The following is a 23188-nucleotide window of genomic DNA, read 5'->3' as shown; positions in this document are numbered from 1 at the left end:
CCCACTTTCACACCAGGGCTGCCCCCCACAATCAAACTCCAACATCAGCCGAGGACTATCCTCTCTCTTCTTCCCTCCCACTGACCCACAGCCTGGCTCTCTCCCTCCCACTGCCCCCCACACACAACCAACCTCACCTTCACACCTCACCTGTCCTACCTCTTTCCCCCCCAACCCCCACACAAACAGGGAGTCATGGCCAGCTCCCCCTTCGCACCCGGGCTCGCCCCACAACTGCCCCTTTCCCCCAAGCCGCGCTCCCCAGTGTATGTCTGTGTGTTGGGGGATTTCTGGGCATTCACACAGGCAGGGGGCGCGGCAGCCAGCGCCGCCCAGCCCCGCTGTCACCGCCAACCCCTGCCCCCAGGGGCCACAGACAACCGCCGCCGCCCCGCGGCGCGAAGCTGCAGGGTCGAGATGGTGCCCCAGGAATCTGCGGCCGCGCATCAGGGGAGCTGGAGGGACACGCAGGGACTCACGGCACCGCTGCCGCCCCCGGCTCCCAATCGCCCCAACAGAGCTGGGGAACCGACCCCGAGCCCCGCACCAGCGCCGCCTCCCCTCTTACCCGTCCTTGCGCCGCGCTTTGTAGACATGCCCGTAGGTGCCTCTCCCCACTTTGCAGCCCTCGTACTCGAACAGATCCTCCACCCGCTCGCGCTCGGCCGCCAGCTTGGATTTGAACTCGTAGTCCATGGCTCACCCATGGGGGAGGGGGGCGCGGCGGGATCAGCGCCCCCAGCGCCCGGAACCCCCTCCCTGCACCATTTCCTTGTTTTGGGTTGCGGTGTGGTTTTTTGTTTTTTGTGTTTGTTTGTGTTTTGTTTTTTTGGGTCCCCTCCGCCGCCACCCGCTTCAACTGGGGCGGCTCGCAACGTCGCGCGGGGCATTCCGGGACTGGTAGTGCAGCTGGCGGCTGGGGTCCAAGGGCCCCCTTCGGCAGGCAGCAGTGTGCGAACTACATTTCCCAGGATGCCCCGTAACACCCAGTCCTTGTCAGCGCCTGCGCTCTGCGCTTCCTCGGCTGCTGAGCGTTTTAGCGGGCGCTGGGAAGTTGCTGACTCTTCACTTTGCCTGGGTGAAGGGGGAGCAGCGGCTGCATGGGGTGAGGGGTCGTAGGGAGACCGTGTGCCATACCTGCGCCGCAGCTACCGCCTCAACCCTTCGGCTATGGGGGTGCAGGGGAGGGATGCTGGTGCTGCCTGGAACTTGTTTATTTCTTGAGCTGCCACTCAAAGGTTGGCCCCGCCCCCTTCACACTGTTTTTCCCAATTGGCCAAGGCTAATCCCGCCCATTGGTTTCTTTGTCACGGCCGTAGGCGGGAGTGGCTGTCCTGCTTGTCAGTCAGCGGCCCTGGCACGCGCTGTTGGGGCGGAGCTGTCCATGGACAGCGGGGTCGGGGGCCGGGGCAGCGTGGAGCGGGAGTTGCAATCAGTGTTGCGAGGGCATGAGTCATCCTCGGCCCCCAATAAGGTGCGGGCAGAAGAGGGTAGCGCTTTGGTTGCCTTTCCTACCCGGCAAGGTGTGCACGTAAATCCTGCATTGCACTCTGATATTGTGCTAGGGCACAACCATGGCTTCAGGGAGTGTCGCAAAGCGAAAGGCTTGCCCAGACGTCGTTGCACAGAGGTGAACCTAGATTGCCGGCCAGCCCATGGTGGTGGGAGTGAGAGACGACATGCGCACGCCTGATTCACCATCGCCCTGACAACATTCCCAGGAGGCTACTGCACTGTAAGAGGAAACATCTAGTCATAACTCAGTCTCAAGCATGCTTATCAAGAGAAGAGTTACATCCTTCTGTCCTAGGCTTAGTGTACATTTAAATTGCGTTGGAATAGCTACTTCAGTTAGGGGTGTGAAAAAATACACCCCTGATAGCCATAGCTATGCTGACAAAACCCCAGTGTAGGCACAACTATGTTGACAGAAGATGGCGTCTGTCGAAATAACCAGTGTCATTCAGGGACATGGTGTTCCTACAACAAATCTGTTGTTATAGGCTGCATCTACACAGCAGAGCTATGTTAGCATAGTTACCTAGGGCCCTATCAAATTCTTGGCCATGAAAAATCCATCACAGACAATTCAGTCTGATCTTTTGTGTGCTTTTACCCTATACAGTAAAGACTTCACAGGGGACACAAGTGTTTCTCAAACTGGGAGTCCTGACCCAAAAGCCGGTTGCACAGGATTGCAAAGTTATTGTAGGAGGGTCGTGGTATTGCCATTCTTACTTCTGAACTGCCTTCAAAGCTGGGTGGCTAGAGAGCGGTGGCTGCTGGCTAGGTACCCAGCTCTGAAGGCAGCAGAACAGAAGTAAGGATAGCAATACCATCCCATGCCATCCTTACTTTTGCACTGCTGCTGGCAGTGGCATTGCCTTCCGAGCTGGGCTTCTGGATAGCAGCTGCTGCTCTCCGGCCACCGAACTCAGACGGCAATGCCATGGCCAGTGACAGCGCAGAAGTAAGGGTTGCAATACCATGATCCCCCTACAATAACCCTGTGAACACACTCCCACTATCCCTTTTTGCATCAGGATACCTACAATAACAACACCATGAAATTTCAGATTTAAATATCTGAAATCATGAAATTTATTATGTTTAAAATCCTATGACTGTGAAATTGACCAAAATGCACCGTGAATTTGGTAGGGCACTAGTTATACCGATACAGGCTCCATAAGGTAGACATATTTTCAATTCCCAATTCTATTTTGAAATTGATATTTAGTATAAATTTATCATTTCAGGCTGAAACGAGGGATGGTTTGAAATGTTCCGAACTGGGTTTTATCCTAGGTTTTAGGTTGAATCTTGGTCCTACAGCACTACCATGTCTCAAGCTGTTCTCAGAAGATTAGTGGTATACGGCCACATATAACCATCTTTTTTAAAAGGAGACCCCATTTTGGCTTTATTTTTTAACTGAAAATCAATGCCATAAGGACTTTGCTCTGTCAACAATGTCAACCTCTATCATCAATTCTCCCATTATGCATGGAAAAAACTCCCCATCAAATCCATAAAACTACCTCCTTATCCTCAACTCACTTTTGCCATGACACCTACAAAACACTGACATTGGCTAGGCATGGCCAGTGGTAAATTCAAATTATTGGCTAATATGCAAAACATGCTTGTTGTACTTTTACCTTGTCATCCCAGAAATATCCGTTGTTCAATGAATCTACTTGTTGCTTCTTATTATAAACAAAGACTGAGTTCACTGGTCAGGGACTGTAGCAAGATATGGACCCGAGTCTTGATGTGGGCTTTTTGGTGCTTTTATAATGTCAATGAATTCTAAACAATGTGAAAACGTAACTTCATACCCAGGCCAATATCAGTCCTAAATATATTGGGCCTACAAAGGAATCCTCAAACAGACACCATGAAGACTAAATGTTGAAGTTCTAGAGAGTAAATTACTTTGAGCTCTCAAATATTTTAAATACTTTATTAATTTTTGAAATGTTGTTCTGCTTATTTTCAAGCTTCTTTCTCTTGTTTGGAGGCCTCCATGACTTAGTGTTTGGGGCAAAGGTAAGTAGAAGAAATTTGACTTAATTGGAACCTCTAAATCAAATTTTGTATAGTGGTTAGTGTTTGTATTCAAATCCTGCATCTGACTGGTATGGCCGGGAAAACATAATGGGCTATAAAAGTCATGACAAGAAGCTTGTATCTGAAGTGGCAAAGGGAGACCATAGTTATTTTGACATGATAATTTTTTTTTTAAGAAAGGTAGGTGAGTCAGCTTTCCTTCTGCCATAGCTCCAAGTACTTGTGAGTCAGAATTATCTGATAGCCTGCCTTCTCACTATGCACACTTCTCTAATGGTGGATGCTATCCTAAGCAGGGATTTATTTGCAGATACTGGTAAATGAAAATCCATAAGGCCTGATCTTGAGCTGCTACATTGCTATTTAGCCCAATGAGAGGTATCAATCCAATATTAACCAATATAATTAAATAAAATCACATACTTTAGAAGTGTTAATAAAAATAAAACCACTGCAGAGTTATCCTCTGTGGTCAAAATAATGCTTCAGTGTTTCCCATTTCTCACATTTTTCCCCCATCCTAAACTTCTGTCATCTTCCTAACTAAGCAACTCCAACTTCTCCACTATAATTTATCTCCTATCTGAAATCCCAGCTGTCTTTTTTATCATCTTTGTTTCCCTTTCCAAACACTCCCCAGCTCCTCCTGCCTCCACTTTTCTCTGACAGTATTTCACTAGTTTCTTCTGAGAAAAATTGACAAAAATGCAACAAGACCTTCACCTTTTTCTCACCTTTCCTTCCCCTCCTACAACTCATTTTTCCTTGTCACTGATACAGAAGTTTGTCTGCTCGTACTGCTAGCATCTTCATTGACCCCATCCCACCTCCTGATCTCTGTTGCACCCACTCTCATCTCCTCCTTTATCCTTCTCCTTAACCTCTCGCTCTTCCCCAGTTCTCTCTCCTCATAATACAAGCATGCTTCAGTCTCTCCCATTTTAAATCATCTCACCCTTGACCCATTTTTCTCTCCAACTGACATCCCTCTCCCTTTTATCTGTTGCCTCATTAAATGTACTGTCTATGATAGCTGTCTGGAATTTCTCTCCAAATCCATCCTAGACCCTTTCCAATCTAGTCTTTACCCCTTGCACTCCAATGAAATGCCTCACTAAAGCTTTTAAACTCAGAACCAGTACTCCATTTTCACTCACCTCAACCTGTCAGCTGTCTTTGACACCACTGATAGTACTCTTTTGATATCTTATTCTCCCTTGGCTTCCATGAATCTGTCCTCTCCTGGTCCTCCTCCTGCATCTCTAATCACTTCTTCAGCATGTTCTTCAGAGGATCCTCTTGACTCCCCACTCCAACATTCGGGGGGGGAGAAGGCTTCACTATGGATCTCCTTCTCTTTTCCCTCTATGCTTTATGTCTGCATAAACTAATCTGCAAACACAAATTCAACTCATCGCTATGCTGAGAGCGCACAGATCCACTTCTTTTCTATACCTGTCTTTTTCTATCGAAACTGAAGCCTCAGCCTGTCTGTGACATTTCCTTGTGCATACGCAGCCATTAGGTTATACCCAGCATGATCAAAACAGATCTCCTAGTCCTCCAATCTCTCTTTTCTCAGGAAATGTACAACACTTCCATCCTCCCGGTCTCTCAGACCTAGAACATTCAACTTTGCATTCTTTCTAAATCTTTACATCATGGTTGTGTCAATCTAAAAAATTCTAAAATACTGCCTTTCCTATCCACCCACACAACTGAAACTGTCATTATCTCAGGCTATATCTACACTACAGCAGCTACAGTGGCACAGCCATGGGCAGCATGGGCACCCCCCATTCAGGGAGGGTAGGCCCCTGCCCTGCCACTTCCACCCAAGGCCCCTCTCCCCCTTTTACCCCTCCCCCCTGCTCTCACCAGTTAGCCTGCTGGCGCAGCCCCACACCCCAGCTGGCGCCCAGATCAGCCCTGAACCTGGACTGGCCCACTGGCACCAAGAGCAGTCTGGAGGAGCCCCACAGGGCTGTGGCAAGGAGTATTAGTGGAGGTTTCAGGAGGCTTAGCCCCTCCCCCCGCCTCTATTATCTGCCACCCATGGACACAGCTGCACTGATGCTGCTGTAGCGCTTTTGATAAAGACGTTCTAAGCTGACAGAAGAGAGCTCTCCCGTAGGCTTAATAACTCCTGCCTCCATGAGAGGAGGTAGCTATGTTGGTGGGAGAAGCTCCCCTGATGACAGAGCTTTCCACACTGGCGTTTAGGTTGATATAACTTACATCACTCATGGATGTGCATTATTCACACCCCAAGTGACGTAAATTAGACCGAAGTAATTTGTAGTGTAGACATAGCCTTAGTTACCACAATGTCCTTTTCTCTGGCCTTCACAAATGAGGGCTTGCCTTAGCTATATCCGTTCCAGATGTTGCTGCAGAGATCACTTCCCTCGCTTGTCATCCCTCTTTGCATCGCTACACTGGTTCCCCTTTCCCTGTTGCATCAAACAAACTATTCTTCATTTTCAAGGCCCTCCTTGCATCTTAACTTCCTTCCATTCCCTTCAGGAAAAGAATTGATCGTATCTGCCAATCCTATGAAAGGAGGAATGATTTAAAATCTTTAATGTTGGAACAGAAATAAAATCATACCTTTGAAATACGGGTAATTAAATAGATGAGGCTAGAACCAGACAAGACTAAAACTTTTAAAGTGTAAGAGTTTTTAAAAGGTGAATTAAAATGTCTAAGAAAGCCAAGAACCTGTTTAAGACTCCAAATCATTAAGAAGCTATGTGAAGACCTACTATATTTACTTGCAAATTTTTAAACAAAAATCCAGTTCTTTACTTAGCTGCCAAGACCTAAGATCTGGGTGCATTGTTTTCCTGCAACAAAATCTTAAAGCATATGATCTCCTGGACTCTTGAAGAGCCAGTATCTTTACCTCAGGTCCTGGCAGGTAAAAAGGCTCAGTTAATAACACTACATTTGAAATTTGTGAGCCTAATATACATGTATTCTGTTGAACTTGGATCATAAATCAATTTTTAAAAGCATTTCAGATCACCTACTGGTACTCTTAAGTAAAGCTGTAACTTTGAGTAGTGTCCTACATGTAAAAGGGCTGCTCTCCCAGGCAATAGCTCTACAAGTGATGGGAAAGGCATTAACATTCCAGAGCTGGCTCACTCTCTCTCTGGACCTTCACCTCTGTTCACTCTTTTTACAAATGTAGTCTACAGATTAAAAGGGACGCTCACCAGGCAGTTTGCCCAACATGTTTTGAGAGGAAACTGTTACAAAACTTAGTATTAATAAAAGTGTTTTCATTACAGTTTTAAACGAAAGCAGTTTTTTCAAAATTTAAGCCATTCTTTGGCAGCGTTGTGGTGGTGCATTAGAAACAGTAAATGAAGCCAATTAGAAATAGAAATGAAACTGCCTAGTTTTTTTCATTGTCCAAACTGAGTAAGATACAGAAAGAAAAGAAGTGAAAAGTAAGTGATATTTTAAATTTGTTTTAATAACCTGGAGTATAAGTAACAGGTAAGGAAATGTATGTTAACTCACTTTAAATGTGAGTGTCCTAATGCCTAAGAACTCAAGGAGAAGCAAAAAAAAAAAAGGGAAGTGGCCATGATAACTGTTGTACTATGATGATGCTGGCTGTCCTACCTGATACTAAGCTGAGTTTTAATATAACTGTGGTAAGCCTGTGAATTCCTATTGCTCTCCTGCTTCTACCCACTTCTAGCCCAGGGGTCAGCAACCTTTCAGAAGTGGTGTGCCAAGTCTTCATTTATTCACTCTAATTTAAGGTTTCGCGTGCCAGTAATCCATTTTAACATTTTTAGAAGGTCTCTTTCTAAAAGTCTCTAATATATAAGTAAACTATTGTTGTATGTAAAGTAAATAAGGTTTTTTAAATGTTTAAGAAGCTTCATTTAAAATTAAATTAAAATACAGAGGCCCCCAGACCGGTGGCCAGGACCCGGGCAGTGTGAGTGCCACTGAAAATCAGCTTGTCTGCCGTCTTCAGCACACATGCCATCGGATACCTACCGCTGCTCTAGCCTTACCATGTGAGGCTAAGTGTTCCTGGGATTAACGCAGCCCTAGGGCCAATAAGGATGATTTTCAGAGGTTCAATTCCCACTTGGTGCAAAAAAAAAACACAACAAAACCCCTCCTCCTCCAACTCCTGATGTGGGGGTATGAGTTAGCATTTTCTGCTCTCCCATAAAAATGGAAATATTTAGAGGAGTTTATCTTAGCCTGTCTGACTGGCGAAAAGTTGTTGAGGGCAGGGAAAAGGAAGAAAAGTTATCCATTTGGATGAATACAGATAGGTTTGGGCAGCTAGAGATAAGCCGCAAGGGACCCTATTTGTTCCTCTTTACTCCTAAGGGCAGGGCCGGCTCTACAGTTTTCGCCGCCCCAAGCAGCACACCGAATTGCCACCATGGGCGGCGGGGGCAGTCTGTGTGCCCTTAGGGTGGCAGGCACGTTTCCGCTGCCGCGGCAATTCAGCGGCAGCTTCTATGTTTAGCTGAAGCCGCTGCGGACAGCTAAACATAGAAGCTGCTTCTGAATTGCCACCACGGTGGAAACGCGCATGCCACCCTAAGGGCACACGGACTGCCCCCGCCATCTGCGGCAGCAATTCGGCGCGCTGCTTGGGGGCAAAACAACAGGGACTGCCACCCCTTGCAGATTGCCGCCCCAAGCACCAGCTTGGAATGCTGGTGCCTGGAGCCGGCCCTGCCTAGAGGGGAAGCTGCACAAGCAGTTTTACACAAGCTGGAGAATCTCTGAGTGATAACCAATGGGAATGGAAGGAAGACTATTGAAGGACTTGTGTTCTGGGGCAATATTATTTCCAATGCTTTTTCATTCTAGGAATATGCTAGTAACACGCAGCTCTTAGAAGTTTCTCAATTTTACTAAATTGGTATTTTCTCTATGCTTTCTGTCTCAACTGGGTCTATTTCAATGTTTTCTAAGCCAGTTAGAAGTGAAATGGCTTTAATATTTTTAAAATACTGTTCTTTTCTTTTTCCTTCTGTTAATGTATAAAGGTGGCCTAAAAGTCACACAAAACCACCAGAGCATTTTTTCTTCTTATTTCTTACCTCAGGAATTCATTTAGATCAGGAATGCCAAATTGGCCGACTTCAGAAATATTTGTTATACACTCTAACATCTTTACTGGGGATGCAAAGATGTTGCTTTGGAATAAATAATTCATTTTTAATGAAGTGTTAAGTCACAGAAGCTAAACACAAAAAGTATTAAACAGTCTCACTATAAACCCCTTTCTTTCTCAATTGCTCAGCTTTCATTCTCTTGGTGATTTCACTATTCTTTACTCATCATAGTTTTCCAAGGCAGACAAGGCATGTATTTCTAAGGTAAAGACTAAAGCTGCCTTTTAAAAATTTTTAGACCTTGTTTATGCAACATGAGGAGAAAAGGACATAAGCCAAATCATTCCTCTTTGCAGGCTGCCTTTATAATATGCTAACTTTTTCTTTGCAGTTTGCTCTAACTTCCTTCCATCCCTTGTTGTCTAGATAAATTTCTCAAATGTTATACTCTGTTTCTATATAATTATCAGGGAAGAGCAAAAAGTTCTGATCTCTTCTTTAACCTTCCTTAACCCACAGTCTCTCACAAATGGAGGCTGCATCATCTCTGTTGCATCACTCTTAGCTGGCTGATACCTAAATGAAGCATTCATTTGCCTATTAGGTTCAGCAAGGGAGCAGTTTCTCTTACGACTCTTAAAGTGCCAGAAGCAGCCTTTTCCCAGCAACTTTGCTAAACCTGACAGGGCATTGCATTGGTTATATAAAATACTTATTTTAAAAGTTTACTTCAGTTAGACTCAAAATGAGGCTGCCTCTCCTGAAGAGTAGAAAAAGATTAATCTCTTGCAGTTTAAGGAAGCTGGCATATATGATGGAAACCATAGAGGAGGAAGAAATCTCACAGGAGGAGGAGTTTATAAGAGGTCTCTGCAGGTGTATGTCTTCAAATAGAAGTGCTGCTAAAGCATATAGAGGTTCACTTAAGAAACAAAATCATATAAACACATTGGAAATTTTTGCTGAGAGGTATAATAAATATATCTGAGGTCTTCATGGGTGCTTGCCTGAAAGCTTCAGGAGTCTCTGCAATGAGGTGGGGCATCATAGCATAGGTTTTTCAAGAGATTTTTTAATCTATTCCAGGTCCAGCACTTCAAAGCTTGGCAGTTCATAGCCCTGGTGGCACCTCTGGGCTTGCTGTGTCTGTTAAAAAAGTAAAAAATTGCTTGAGCCCTATCTTCTAATTGCTTGAGCATCTTCACCTCTTTCATTACAAATTAAATACTGCCCATACTTACATCAGCTTCAAAATCTGAAAGGGGAGTAAAGCAGAATCAGGTGGCATAAGTTCAGATGTCTTATTTAAATTGTAAACTTGTCAGCGTTACAAAGGAAAAACTAGTTTGTGTCAGTGAGTTTTAACAGTAATGTTTTTAATAAAAAAAATTTCACTTCTGTAGCATCTTCCATCCAAGGGTCTCTCTATGTCCCTTACAGCCATTAACTAATTTAACCTCAAAATACCCTTGTGATGTAGAAAAGTGTATTAGAGCCTCATTTTATAGGTATGGAAAGTGAAGCACAGAATTTAAGTGACTTGCCAAGGATCTTACAATGAGAGTGCACACTAGGAATGGAACCCAGGAGTCTTGACTTCTGCTCCCATGATCTATCCACTGACCTACATTGGCTTTTAATTCACTTATTGTTCTAAGTATCATAATCAAAATAGAAACTTTGTGCTGTTTTTCTGGGGAATGATCCAGTACTCTGGCCTGAACATAGGAGGTTCTGCCTTTGGCCAACTTCTTTATTCTGGGGGTAAGAAAAACAAAGTGTTACCTCACAAAAGAGCACAAGGATTTTGTAGGCAAAATATTCCTTGTCCCTGGACTAACAAAAAGCTGAGGCTAAAAGACAAATCAAAAAGACATGGTAAATCAGATGTGTGATGGGGCAGACTGGCCCCGCACTGGGACTGAGAGAGTTAACCCTTCCCTGCTGGCAGAGGAAGCCACGGCCCTGAGGCCCTGCTGGGCATGCTCCAACCGGGAGTAAAGCATAAAAGCCTGCAGAACTGCTCAGTCAGGACTGGTGGCTGAGGAAGGAGGATGCCCAGCAGAAGCCCCAGCCCAGGAGCAGTTGCAACCCTTACAGGAGGGAGCTGAGGACCCAGGAAGCAGGCCCAGAGATTGGCAGCTGTGGGAACCCCAGTGAGCATTGGATGCTGAGGAACCTGGAGACCCTGATGCCACAAGGACTGCTACATTTGCAGGACTGGTAGGAAGTGACCCAGGGAAGGGATGGGAGTAGTATCTCCCACCACTCTGAGAACAGTGTGTTGCGATAGGATTCCATGCTGACCCGTGGCGGATCACACCGTCACTAACAGGGCCCTGGGTCGGAACCCAGTGAAGGCGGGTGGGCCCAGGCTCCCCTACCAGGGATCTCTAACACCCCCCCCCTTTTGGGGGATGACATAGTTCACCAACCCCTCTCACTCTCGCCCCCAAAGAAGGTAGACAGACTCCGGCCGCTGGGCCACGCTATCCCCCGAGGGAAGAAGAATTTAGAGAGACTCTGGCCATTAGGCCACACTGCCTTAGGAGCACACTATAGAAACTCCAGCAGCTAGATGGCGCTATCTCACTAGGAGAAGAGGAGGTTGAGAGACTCTGGCCATTAGGCCATGGCGCCTTAGGAGTGCACTATAGAGACTCCGGCCGCTAGGCCATGCTATCCCATCCAGTGAGGCAGATTTGAGGGACCCTAGCCATTGGGCCATACAGCCCTGACTACCAAGACTAACGTAGATGCAGGGAGGTGTGGTTAACCTCACCCCCTCCCTGAATCAAAGGGGTTGACAAGGTACAAAACCCGCCACAAGAGGAAAGAGTTAAATATCCAGTTATGGAAATAGTGGGGCACAGTAAAGTTACGTCGGAATCATTACAGATAAAAGCAAGCAGTTGTCTCGTTGGGTTGAACACTATTCAGAGCTATACACACAGGAAAGAAATATCACCAGCGAATCACTGGACCAAATACCAACTCTACTGATCATGCCAGAGCTAGATGTGGAGCCCATTATAGAAGAGCTAAGCAAGGTAATAGATTTGCTGTCAAGTGGCATGGCTCCTGGAAAAGATGGAATCCAAGCAGAAATCCTCAAGTGCTGGAAAGACAACCTATTACCTTCATCAGCTGCTACTTAAATGCTGGAAAGAGGATGAGATACCACAAGAGATGCATGATGCAAACATCATCACTTTGTATAAAAACAAAGGCGAAAAGGGAGACTGCAATAACTATGGAGGTATCTTGCTCCTAAGTGTAGCAGGAAAAGCTTTCACAAAAGTCATCTTAGTGTACCTACAACAGCTGGCGAATCATGTCTACCCTGAATCACAGTGTGGATTCAGGTTTGGAAGATCAACTATAGACATGATATTTTCTCTGCATCAACTCCAAGAAAAGTGTAGAGAGTAAAACTGACCATTGTACATCGCCTTTATGGACTTAACCAAGGCATTCAACACAGTTAGCAGAGCAGGTCTATTTGCAATACTAGAAAAGATAGGATGACCACCAACTCTGTTAAGTCTTATGTGTTCATTCCACAACAACATGAAAGCAACTGTCCAGTTTGCCGGGTCCACTTCACACAGCTTTGAGATGAAAAGTGGAGTGAAGCAAGGATGTGTTCTTGCCCCTACACTCTTTGGAATCTTCTTCTCGGTACTCTTGAACTGTGCATTTAAGGACATGAAAGATGGAGTGTATCCCCACACAAAATCAGATGGGAAATTCTTCAACCTGTCCCAAATTAAGTCAAAGACCAAAGTAAAAAAGGTGCTAATCAGCAAACTTCTATTTGCTGATGATGTTGCCCTCATAGTCCACAATTAATATCTACTACAAGAACTCATGGACCCCCTTTCAATTGCCTGTCAGGCATTTGCTCTCACCATCAGCATAAAAAAAACAGTTGTATTAGGACATGAGGTTCCACAAGATCCTTCAGTTACCTTAAAAACAAACCAGATAGAAGTAGTCCAAAAGTTCAGCTATTTAGGTTTTACAGTGACCACCAACTTCTCACTGAATGAAGAACTAAATGTTCGCATTGGAAAGGCTGCCACCACCTTCAGCGGACTAATTAAAAGAGCATAGAACAGCTCAAACCTTACCATCAAGACCAAAATGCTAGTGTACGAAGCTTGCGTCCTCAGCACTCTCATGTATACTGGGGAAACATGGACAACTTATGCTCATCAAGAGAAAGGTTAAACAGTTTCTACCTATGTTATTTACGCCACATACTCAACACCAAATGGCAAGATAAAGTCACCAAAGCAGAGGTTCTTCAAAGGGCAAATTTACCTAGTGTGATAGCCCTGCTCAAGCAAAGATGACTGCACTGGCTGGGCCATCTGAGTAGATTGGAAGACAGATGCATACCCAAGGACATGCTGTATGGAGAGCTATCAGAGGGAATAAGAAAAACAGGACGTCCCAAGCTTCACTATAAAAACACATGCAAGCGAGATATGAAGGAATTTGGAATTGATCCTGACCAATGGGAAATCTTGGCAAGTGATCATAACAAGTGGTGCCACCATATCCATCAGGGTATCAAAGTCCATGAGAGAAGCTGGCTCCTACAGCATGAAGAGAAAAGAGCCCATAGGAAGCAAGCAGCTCCCAACTAAGGTGCATGCATTTACCAGGGCAGAAATAAATTAGTGGCTCCAATCTTGTAAAGTGACAAAAATGAGAGCTTGTCTACACATAGAAATAGCACTGGTTTAACTTAAGTCAGGTTAGTTAAACCATTGTAGTTTTTGTGTGTGGACTCTCTTGTGTCAAATTAACACTGGTTATATCCGTTTAGCATGTGCCTGTTTACTGACACAAGCTAAACCAGAGTAAAGGCTTATCTACACACAAGTTTTGTATCACTACTATATTGATTTAGAAAGCTATATAGTAAAAGTGGTGCAATCTCCTGCTGTTGACACAGTTATAGTACTATAAAGGTACATTTATCAGTATAGCTCAGGAGTGGCCAAACTTACTGACCCTCTGAGCTGCATACAACAATCTTCAGAAGTTCAAGAGATGGGGCGCGCCTGCTGGGTCTTGGCTTCAGCCCTGCAGTGGGGTGGTGGGACTTGGGGCTTCAGCCTTGTGGCGCGATGGTGGGTCTCAGGGCTTTAGCCCCAAGGGTAGGCAGGCTCAGGGCTTCAGCCCTGCGGGGAGGGGGGTTTTGGGGCTTCAGCCCCATGGGAGGCACCTGTCTGGGCTTGGGACTTCAGCCCCACTCCTGCTGAAGCCCTAAGCCCCGGTAGGCATGCCCTATGGGGTTGTAGCCCCAAGCGCCCCCGCCTCCCTGCTGGGCAGAAGCCAGAGGCAATGCACAAGGGGCACATGGGGGTCACATGTCCCCACCAGATTTTTGCCAGGATTTGCTGGCTGTGCTTGGTCACATGGTGCTACCAGGCCCCCTCCCTGCATGGCAGCTGTTGGACCTAGAAAGCTGGAAGCTATGGCCATGGGGAAAGGCAGCAGCAAGTAGCTCGGAGCTGCAAGGAGAATGACTGAGGGTAATGGGGTGCATGACTCAAGCTGTTGGGGGAGGGGACCTATAAATTGTGCCCCACCCACTCTCAGCAGGCACCATTTGTTTCTGGCAGAAGCCCTTAGCCCCACCACCCTGCTGCAGGGCAGAAACCCTGAGCTCCCCCCTCCCCAAGTCTGGTAGGTAGAGAATGGGGAGGGAAGCTCTGCAAGCTGCACTTTATAAAAGAGCCACATGTGGCTCATGAGCTGTGGTTTGGCCACGCCTGGTATAGCTTATTACCATAACCTTAGCTATATCAATGTAAGCATTTTTATACTGGTATAGAATCATAGAAATATAGATCTGGAAGGAGCCTCAAGAGATCATCAAGTCTTTCTCTTCCTCCTCCACAGTGCTGAGGCAGGATTAAGTATACCTACACTAACCCTGACAGATGTTTGTCTAATCTATGCTTGAAAATGACCAGTGATGAGGATTTTACAAGAGCCCTAAATAACCTGTTCCAGTACTTAATTATCTTTAACATTAGAAAGTTTTTCCTAATATCCAGCCAAAATCACCTTTGCTGCAAACTAAGCCAATTACTTCTTGTCCTACCCTCAGTGGACTTGGAAAACAATTGATCACCTTTCTCCTCATAATAACCTTTTATATATTTGAAAATTATGTCCTCCTTCTGCCCTCAATTCTCTAGAATAAACATATCAAATCTTTTTTCATAGGTTGTGAGTTTTTTTTCTCTCCTCATGACTCTCTCCATTTTGTTCACATCATTCTTAAAGTGTGGTGCCCCAAACTGGAAACAGTACTTCAGCTGAAGCTTCACTATTGCTGAGTAGAGCTGAACAGTTACCTCCAGAGTTTTACATACAACACTCCTGTTAATACACCTCAGAATTACATTTGTCTCTTTCACAATAGTATCAGATTGTTGACTCATATTCAATTTGTAATCTACCATTATTCCCAGATCTTTTTGTGACCCGTTGTGCGTGGGGCAGCCCTCACTAAAAATGCCACAGTCAGGGCAGGCTGCAAAGGAGAGCAGACACTCCCAAAACTGGTGGTTAATACTGAAGTTAAACTTGCCAACCAGTCACAAACTGTACTTCTGATTCCCTCCACAAGTTATTGAGAAGTGAAAAAAGAAATCACACAGCCCCCTTTATTGCATTCCAATTCTCTGGCTCCCAATCAGCACCTAGGTCCAGTACAGTGAGAAGTTATTTAAAAACTCTGCTCACTATACAAAATGCTCTTCTGATCCCAAAGGGTCAGCCACGTCACCAGGTCAATATTAATTTGGATGTTACCTAAAATACCATGGTGCCGGTCAATCCTTTAGTGTCTAAAACTAAAGGTTTATTCTAAGGAAAAAAGAGAGAACATGAAGAGAGTTGTTAAATGGTAAAGCAATCGGATACCTACAGACTTCAAAGTCCATATATCACGTTCTTAGCAGTATTGGTGAGTTTGCTAGCTTGAAAGTCCCTCTGGAACATATCCAAAGCTTGGATGGGTCATTCAGTCCTTTGGTCAGGCCTTTGTAGAAAAGTTACTCCAGAGGTAAGAAGCGGGAATGAAGACAAAATGGAGAAGATGCAGCTGACCTTTATATTGCTTTTGCCATGTGGCTTGTACTTCCTGTGTCCCAAACACAAGCTTCATAGCACATGGCATGGAAAAACCTTGGAGTCTCCTGTCCATAGGCCTGCCTCTACAAATCCTGCTGACTCATAAGGTATAGCCCCTGGGTTCTTTGAACAGCTGATGACCCTTGCTGGGCCATTGAACAGTCTCAGCACTGATGCCAATCTGTCTGGGGATGTCACCCAGAAACACAGTACAAGTTTTGAAATACAGATATATTATACATATCTATAATTCACAATACAAAGATGATACAAACATATAAACAAGATTATCATGCTTGGCAAATCATAACATTTTCACAGATACCTTACATGGCATATCTGGTCAGATTTCTTGCAATTTTATAATATTGGTATGAACAATATCATAAAATGTCTCCCATGTTTCATACAGCATCACACCTTTTCTGCAGTACCACTGCCTATCCAGTTTTTCCTGATTTTGTAGTTGTGCATTTGATTTTTCACTGCTAAGTGAAATACTTTGCACTTGTCTTAATTGAATTAATCTTTTTTTTATTTCAGACCTGTTCTCCAATTTATGAACAGTATTTTGAATTCTAATCCTATCCTCCAAGGTGCTTGCAGCCCATCCCAGTTGGTGTCATCTGCAAATTTTATGTGTAGTCTCTACTCCATCCTCCAAGCCATTAATGAAAATATTGAATAGTCCCAGAACTGGGACAGACCCTGTGGGACCCTACTTGATGTCTTTCCAGTTTGACAGCAAACTACTGATAACTACTCTTTGAGTATATTTTTAAACAGTTATGTGTCCACCTTATCATAATGTCATCTAGACATGTTTCCTTAGTTTGCTTATGAGAATGTCATGTGGGACTGTGTCAAAAGCCTTATTAAAATCAAGATACTGTATATCACATTTACTGCTTCCTCCCTTCCCGCTATAACTAATTAAGCAGTAGGAAGTTGTGCTGCTTTAACTATATTGGTTTCTAAACCAAGAGAGTTATAGTGATACAAAAACTGTTTATAGACTAGCCCCTACGAGTGTCCATACACAAAGTTGCAATAGTTTGACTAAACTGATATAAAATAACACTTTCAGTTAAATTGACACTTGTGTGTAGACCAGGGGTTGGCAACCTACACCACACATGCCAAAAGTGGCACGCGAGCCGATTTTTGATGGCATTCGGGGCGGGGTTCCCGCTGCTGGCCCCTTGCCAGGCAGGGTCCCGCTGCTGGTCCCACTCAGCACCCGCTGCTGGCTTGGGTGAAGGAACCCTAAGCTGGCAGTGGGCTGAGACCCCGGATGGCAGGAGCCAGCAGCCGAAACCCCAGAGCGGGGCGGGCTGAGCCGCTCAGCCCACTGCCGCTCTGGGGTTTCCACCGCCAGCTCCTGCCAGCCGGGGTCCCACCACTGGTCCCACTCAGCACCTGCTGCTGGCCTGGAGTTCCTTCCCCCAGGCTGGCAGCGCACTGAGACCCTGGCTGGCAGGAGCCGGCGGCTGAAACCCCAGAGCAGGGGCGGGTGGAGATGCTCAGCCCACCGCCGAAACCCCAGAGCTGGGCAGGCTGACCTGCTCAGCCCACCGCCACTCTGGGGTTCCGGCTGCTGGCCCTTTGCCAACCAGGGTGTCATAACTGATAGCTAAGGGTTAATGTTCTTTTACCTGTAAATGGTTAACACAGGGAACCAAACACCTGACCAGAGGACCAATCAGGAAACAAGACTTTTTCAAATCTGGGTGGAGGGAAGTTTTGGATGTGAGTTCTTTGTCCTTTGTTCTTGGTCTGTTCTTCTCTCGGCTCTGAGAGTGATCTTTCTGTCTCCAGGCTTTCTAATCTTCTGTTTCCAAGTTGTAAGTACAAGGATAGTAAGACAATAGGTTTATATTGTTTTCTTTTGTACTTACATGTGTGTAGTTGCTGGAATGTTTTAAATTGTATTATTTTTGGATAAGGCTGTTTATTCATTTTTTTCCTTTAAGCAATTGACCCTGTATATTGTTACCTTAATACAGAGACTATATTTAATGTCTTTTTCTTTCTTTTTTATATAAAGCTTTCTTTTTAAGACCTGTTGGAGTTTTTCTTTAGTGGGGACTCCAGGGAATTGAGTCTGCAGCTCACCAGGGAATTGGTGGGAGGAAGAAGTCAGGGGGAAAATCTCTTTGTGTTAGATTTACTAAGCCTGACTTTGCATACCCTCTGGGTGAGGGGAAAGAGAGATTAGATCTCTTGGTACTTGTGTTTCCAGGACTGGAAGCAGGGAATCTCCTAGGGTTGTCCAGGGAGGGGAGCCTGGGAGGAAGTAACAAGGAAACAAGGGGAGGGGTTTATTTCCCTTTGTTGTAAGACTCAAGGCATCTGAGTCTGGGGGTCCCCCAGGGAAGGTTTTGGGGAGACCACAGTGAGCTAGGCACTGTATAATTCCTAGCTGGTGGCAGCAATTACCAGGTCCAAGCTGGTAACTAAGCTTGGAGGTTTTCATGCTAACACCCATATTTTGGACGCTAAGGTCCAGATCTGGGAAGAAATGTTATTACACAGGGTCCCTGCCGCAGCGCTACTCAACTTGCTTCTGGTTGGAGTTCCAGCACAAGCCCCCTGCCAGACAGGGTCCAGACCTCCGGCCCTGCTCAGCCCTACCAGCCACCAGCTCCACTCACCGCTGCCAATCTGGGATTCCAGACGGTTAACAACTGATCACTCAGAAGCCTGTGTGCAGTTTAAAGGATCAAATACATGCCACCAGACATTGGAAAACTTATCAAGGAAAAGCAAGAGCAAGGATCACATTAAACTAATAAGATCTGCAATTTAATGTAATTTTAAATAAAGCTTCTGAAACATTTTGAAAACCTTATTTACTTTACATATAACAGTAGTTTGGTTATATATTATAGACTTATAGAGAGACCTTCTAAAAAACATTAAAAGGTATTACCGGCATGCGAAGCCTTAAATTAGAGTGTATACATGAAGACTTGGCACACCACTGCTGAAAGGTTGTCGACCCCTGGTGTAGACGAAGCCTTAGTGTTTGTAGAAGATCCTTATTCTCCAAATTATGATGAAAAGTCAGACAAAACTGAGTGATTTATTTCAGTGTTTAAAGGGACATAACTTGAAACATAATTTAAAAAAATAGTTTAAAGTTGCTTCTGGTTTTAAAAATTGATGAGGAACTGAGAAGGTTTACAGTTCTACAATTATGTTCTCGTATTTAAAAAAAAATCCTTGTACCTGTTGGTATGTGAGGACCCACAAAAACAGGAGAAATGACTATATGCAAAGTGCTTCTAAATACATACATTAAACAAACTGATTTTTTTCTCATTTCTTTCAGTTCTCGTAATCTGAAGTGCTGTATCATTTCAGAAAGAAGCATATTTTTAATATCAGAGGGTAGCCGTGTTAGTCTGGATCTGTAAAAGCAGCAAAGAATCCTGTGGCACCTTATAGACTAACAGACGTTTTGGAGCATGAGCTTTCGTGGGTGAATACCCACTTCCTCAGATGCATGCATCTGAGGAAGTGGGTATTCACCCATGAAAGCTCATGCTCCAAAACGTCTGTTAGTCTATAAGGTGCCACAGGATTCTTTGCTGCTTTTACATATTTTTAATGTTGTCTATTTCTCTTTAATCTAATTTGTGTCATTTTGAAAGTTCAGAGCCATATTATATTCTCTACAACCTGCCTCTCACATAGCACCAGCGTAAGATATTACATGCAAGGGGTCATATGATAACTAGTAAATTTTATTTTTCTGGGGTCTAAATGTCAAAGGTTCTCAATGTCATGTAATTAATGGCACTTGGCATATTACTGAATTGGGCCCAATGTTTTTTAAAGCTTTCAGCACGATTGAAAAGAAACAGCATGCTCCTTGTTCAGGTCACTGTTACGTGTGTGCTTTGTTTCTGAGAGCCAAATATTATTTGTATTTCTAGTAAACTTGTATATTATAGTAGCACCAAAGACCCCAATTGGTACTGAGACCCTAGTGTGCTGGGTACTGTGTAAATACAGAAGAGGGACAATTCTCACCCAGCAGAGCTTACAATCTATCCTTAGGCCCCAGAAAAGTAAACTTAATCAATCATCATACAGCCCTGCTTGTAATTTCTTATACCATAGATACAAGTACATAGGAGGCAGATTGCACAGACTATACTATAACACTCAGTTCTTATTCTTTATATGTTGTAATGAAAATATAGATCTTCCACAACAACTGAAACATTAACCTATCTATAACTGAGGATTGATCTCTAGGCATATGCCCAGGGCACCTGTTCCAAGGCAGGTCCTTTAGTGCATTGGTTTAGCACAAGTGATGGAACTGAGAACAGCCACTGTTTCACAAAGCTACAGTTTATAAGGTGCCTATAGACACATTCAGTTAGGGTTGCTTTTTGGTGTAAGAAAATAATGTCTTCCTAGAGCTTCCTAACAGAGACTTGGGAAGTGTAAATTTGTAAGGAGCAGAAACCAGCTAGGAAGGCTATGAGGTATCAAGTCTGCTGGGAGGAAAGCCTCAGCAGGGACAAGGCTAGTACTCTACACCAAAGTTTGTGACCTAGCAGGAGTAGGGTTGCCAGGCATCCGTTTTTTGACTGGAATGCCCGATCAAAAAGGGCCCCTGGTGGCTGCTGACTGGGCCGGTAAAAGTCCGGTCGGCAGAGCAATGGGGCTATGGCAGGCTTCCTGCTTGCCCTGGCTCTGCACAGCTCCTGAAAGCGGCCAGCATGTCCCTGTGGTCCCTAGGCACACGGGCAGCTAGGGAAGCTCTGCGCGCTGCCCTCACCCTGAGCACCAGCTCCGCAGCTCCCACTGGCCAGGAACTGCAGCCAATGGGAGCTACAGGGGCAGTGCCTGTGGGCACGAGCAGCGCGCACCATGCAGAGATGCCTGGCCACACCTCCACCTAGGGGCCAGACGTGCCAGCTGCTTCCAGAGCAGTGCAGAGGCGGAGAGCCTGCCTTAGCTCCGCTGCGCCGCTGACCGGGAGACACCTGAAGTAAGTGCCGCCTGGCCGGAGCCCGCACCCCAACCCCCCTGCCCTTGGTCAGAACCCGCTCCCACACCCTAACTCCCTGCCAAAGCCCGCACCCCATGCCCCCTCCTGCACCCTAACCCTCTGCCCCAGTCCTGAACCCCCTCCTAGAGCCCACATCCTCTCCTGCGCCCCAACCCCCTACCCCAGCCCTGAGATCCTCCTGCACCCAAACTCTGTCCTGAAGCCTGCACCCCGAACCCTCTGCTGCACTCCAACCCCCAGCCCCAGTTCTGAGCCCCCTCCCGCATTCCAAACTCCTTGGACCCAGCCCAGAGCCCCCTCCTACACCTCAAACCTCTCATCCCCAGCTCCACTTCAAAGTCTGCACCCCCAAGCAGAGCCCTTACCCCCTCCCGCACTCCAACTCCCTGCCCCAGCCCAGTGAAAGTGAGGGGAGAGCGAGTGATGGGGGGAAGGGGGGTTGGAGTGAGTGGGGGCGGGGCCTCAGAGAAGGGGAAAGGCAGGGGCCCTGGGGAAAGGGCAGAGAAGGGGGTGGAGCAAAGGTATTCGGTTTTGTGCAATTAGAAAGTTGGCAACCCTAAGCAGGAGGCTGATTAGATTTGTGGTTTGTGTTCAATAAATCAGATTCCTAGAAGAGGAGGTTCATTGTTAAAACTCCTGCAGTGTGAAGTTTGATTCCCTGGGAAGTAGTAGGGTCTAATGCTGGACTGAGTGAGCTCCTTCTATACTTTCCATAGTCTTCTAGAAGGTTCTAAAATATTCAAAACATTCGGAGTTAGGTTATCTTATTTTTAAATGGTCTGAATAACACAGTTGTTTAATAGCTATAATAATATTGTGGTTTAGAGTTACGTTGTGCTTGTGTCAATCCTAACATTACTATAGAAAGAACACCCTCTGAAATCATTTGGGTTTTTCTGAGTGAAGATCAGAGACAAATTTAGTCCTGAAAGCCCTAATCCTGCTATTGGTTCCACTCAAACGTGTCCTCGCATCTATGCAGAGTCTGTTGCAGAACTGGGGCCTAAGTCTGCAATTAATCTGTAGCAGGACCCAGGGTGCTCTTCCTGCCTCTGAAACATCCATTGAAGAGGACTTTAAACAAGTAATTTAACCTCTTCATGCCTCACTTTAAGTGAACTTGGAATTTTATGCTATTCATTTTCTTATACTGTCCTCATCACTGTAGCATCTGAGCATCTTCTAGAAGTGCATTAAGCAAAATGACTAGCCCTTGTCATGTGAGTCTCCTCTTCTGCCGTCTTCCTCTCCAAAGATTTGCTTTTTGTTTGTTTTTTATTTTATGGATGTTGTGTGCATTTATTAAGGTAAGGTCAAAGGAGTGTGCCTTGCCCTTTGAATGGGAGCAATGATGACTGAGGTGTTCCTTAGATCCTACAAGAGCTTTTCAGTCTTGGATGGCCCCTGAGACCTCTGTTTCCTGCATAAACAAGCTTAACCTTTGCAGTAGCTAGCTGTCTTGTGTCTGAGGAGCTGAGTTGTTGACCACAGTCTTCATTCTTGAGCTTCAAGTGGCCTTTTAGGTACCGCGGGTCCAGACCTTTGCACACCAATGCTATCTGAAACTCATGAAGTAGAGATGGTTTTAGTAAGATCGAAGTTTGTGAATTATCTTGGCAAAGGGAAGATATCTCTGTTAACAGAAGAGAGAGACTCAACTACTACCTGTTTTTCCAATATGATACTCTCTTCCAACTAATATCACTTCAGTTTGATCTGGATTGAGTCTTAATTTACTTTCACCAACTCCCAATCTCAGATTCTGTGCTGCAAGAGTCGGACATACTCAAAATAACTTTTTATATTTTACTGTAGAATAGTGAAAGTACTTCAACAACGGGGGTAATCTATCATTGGAACAATTTACTGAGGAATTGGTAAATTTATTATTCCTTTAAGTCTTTAAATTGAGATTGAATGTCATTCTAAAAGAGACGTTCTAGTTCAATCACAAATCACTGGGCTTGATAGTATTTACTTGCATAGTAGCAAAGAACAAACACTTCAACTGCTGGAATCGCTGGATGAAATTCAGTGGCCTATATTATGCAGGAGGACAGACTATATGATCATAGGGGTCTCCTCGGCCTTAAAATGTATTCTTTAGAGGACTAAATTCTTCCCTCTTCTACGCTGATGTGTGTCTGTGGGAAGGATCAAAACTCAAAATAAGAAACAGACATTTCAAGTGTGTGTGTTTTGGCCATCAAGCAAATTTTTTAATTCTCCTTGGAATCTTGATAACTTCAAGAATTTTTGGTTAGCCACATTTGTTTATGAATGCCTCCATACTAGCAATTAGTTCGTAAAGGAC

General features: G+C 45.0%; 1 protein-coding gene across 1 annotated transcript in view; it reads right to left on the bottom strand.

Annotated features, from left to right (window-relative positions):
* CDK19 (cyclin dependent kinase 19) overlaps nucleotides 1-1225 on the bottom strand; it is a 188012-nt gene extending 186787 nt beyond the window's left edge. Inside the window, exon 1 of the mRNA XM_050951418.1 lies at nucleotides 569-1225. Within this exon, the coding sequence (XP_050807375.1) occupies nucleotides 569-696 (128 nt within the window). The 5' untranslated portion in view covers nucleotides 697-1225. The remainder of the gene's footprint in view (nucleotides 1-568) is intronic.
* Nucleotides 1226-23188: the final 21963 nt, after the last annotated feature.

Source organism: Gopherus flavomarginatus, chromosome 4, assembly GCF_025201925.1.
Source record: "Gopherus flavomarginatus isolate rGopFla2 chromosome 4, rGopFla2.mat.asm, whole genome shotgun sequence".
In the NCBI taxonomy this organism is placed as follows: Eukaryota; Metazoa; Chordata; order Testudines; family Testudinidae; genus Gopherus; species Gopherus flavomarginatus.
This window is presented reverse-complemented; position numbering and strand designations above follow the sequence as displayed.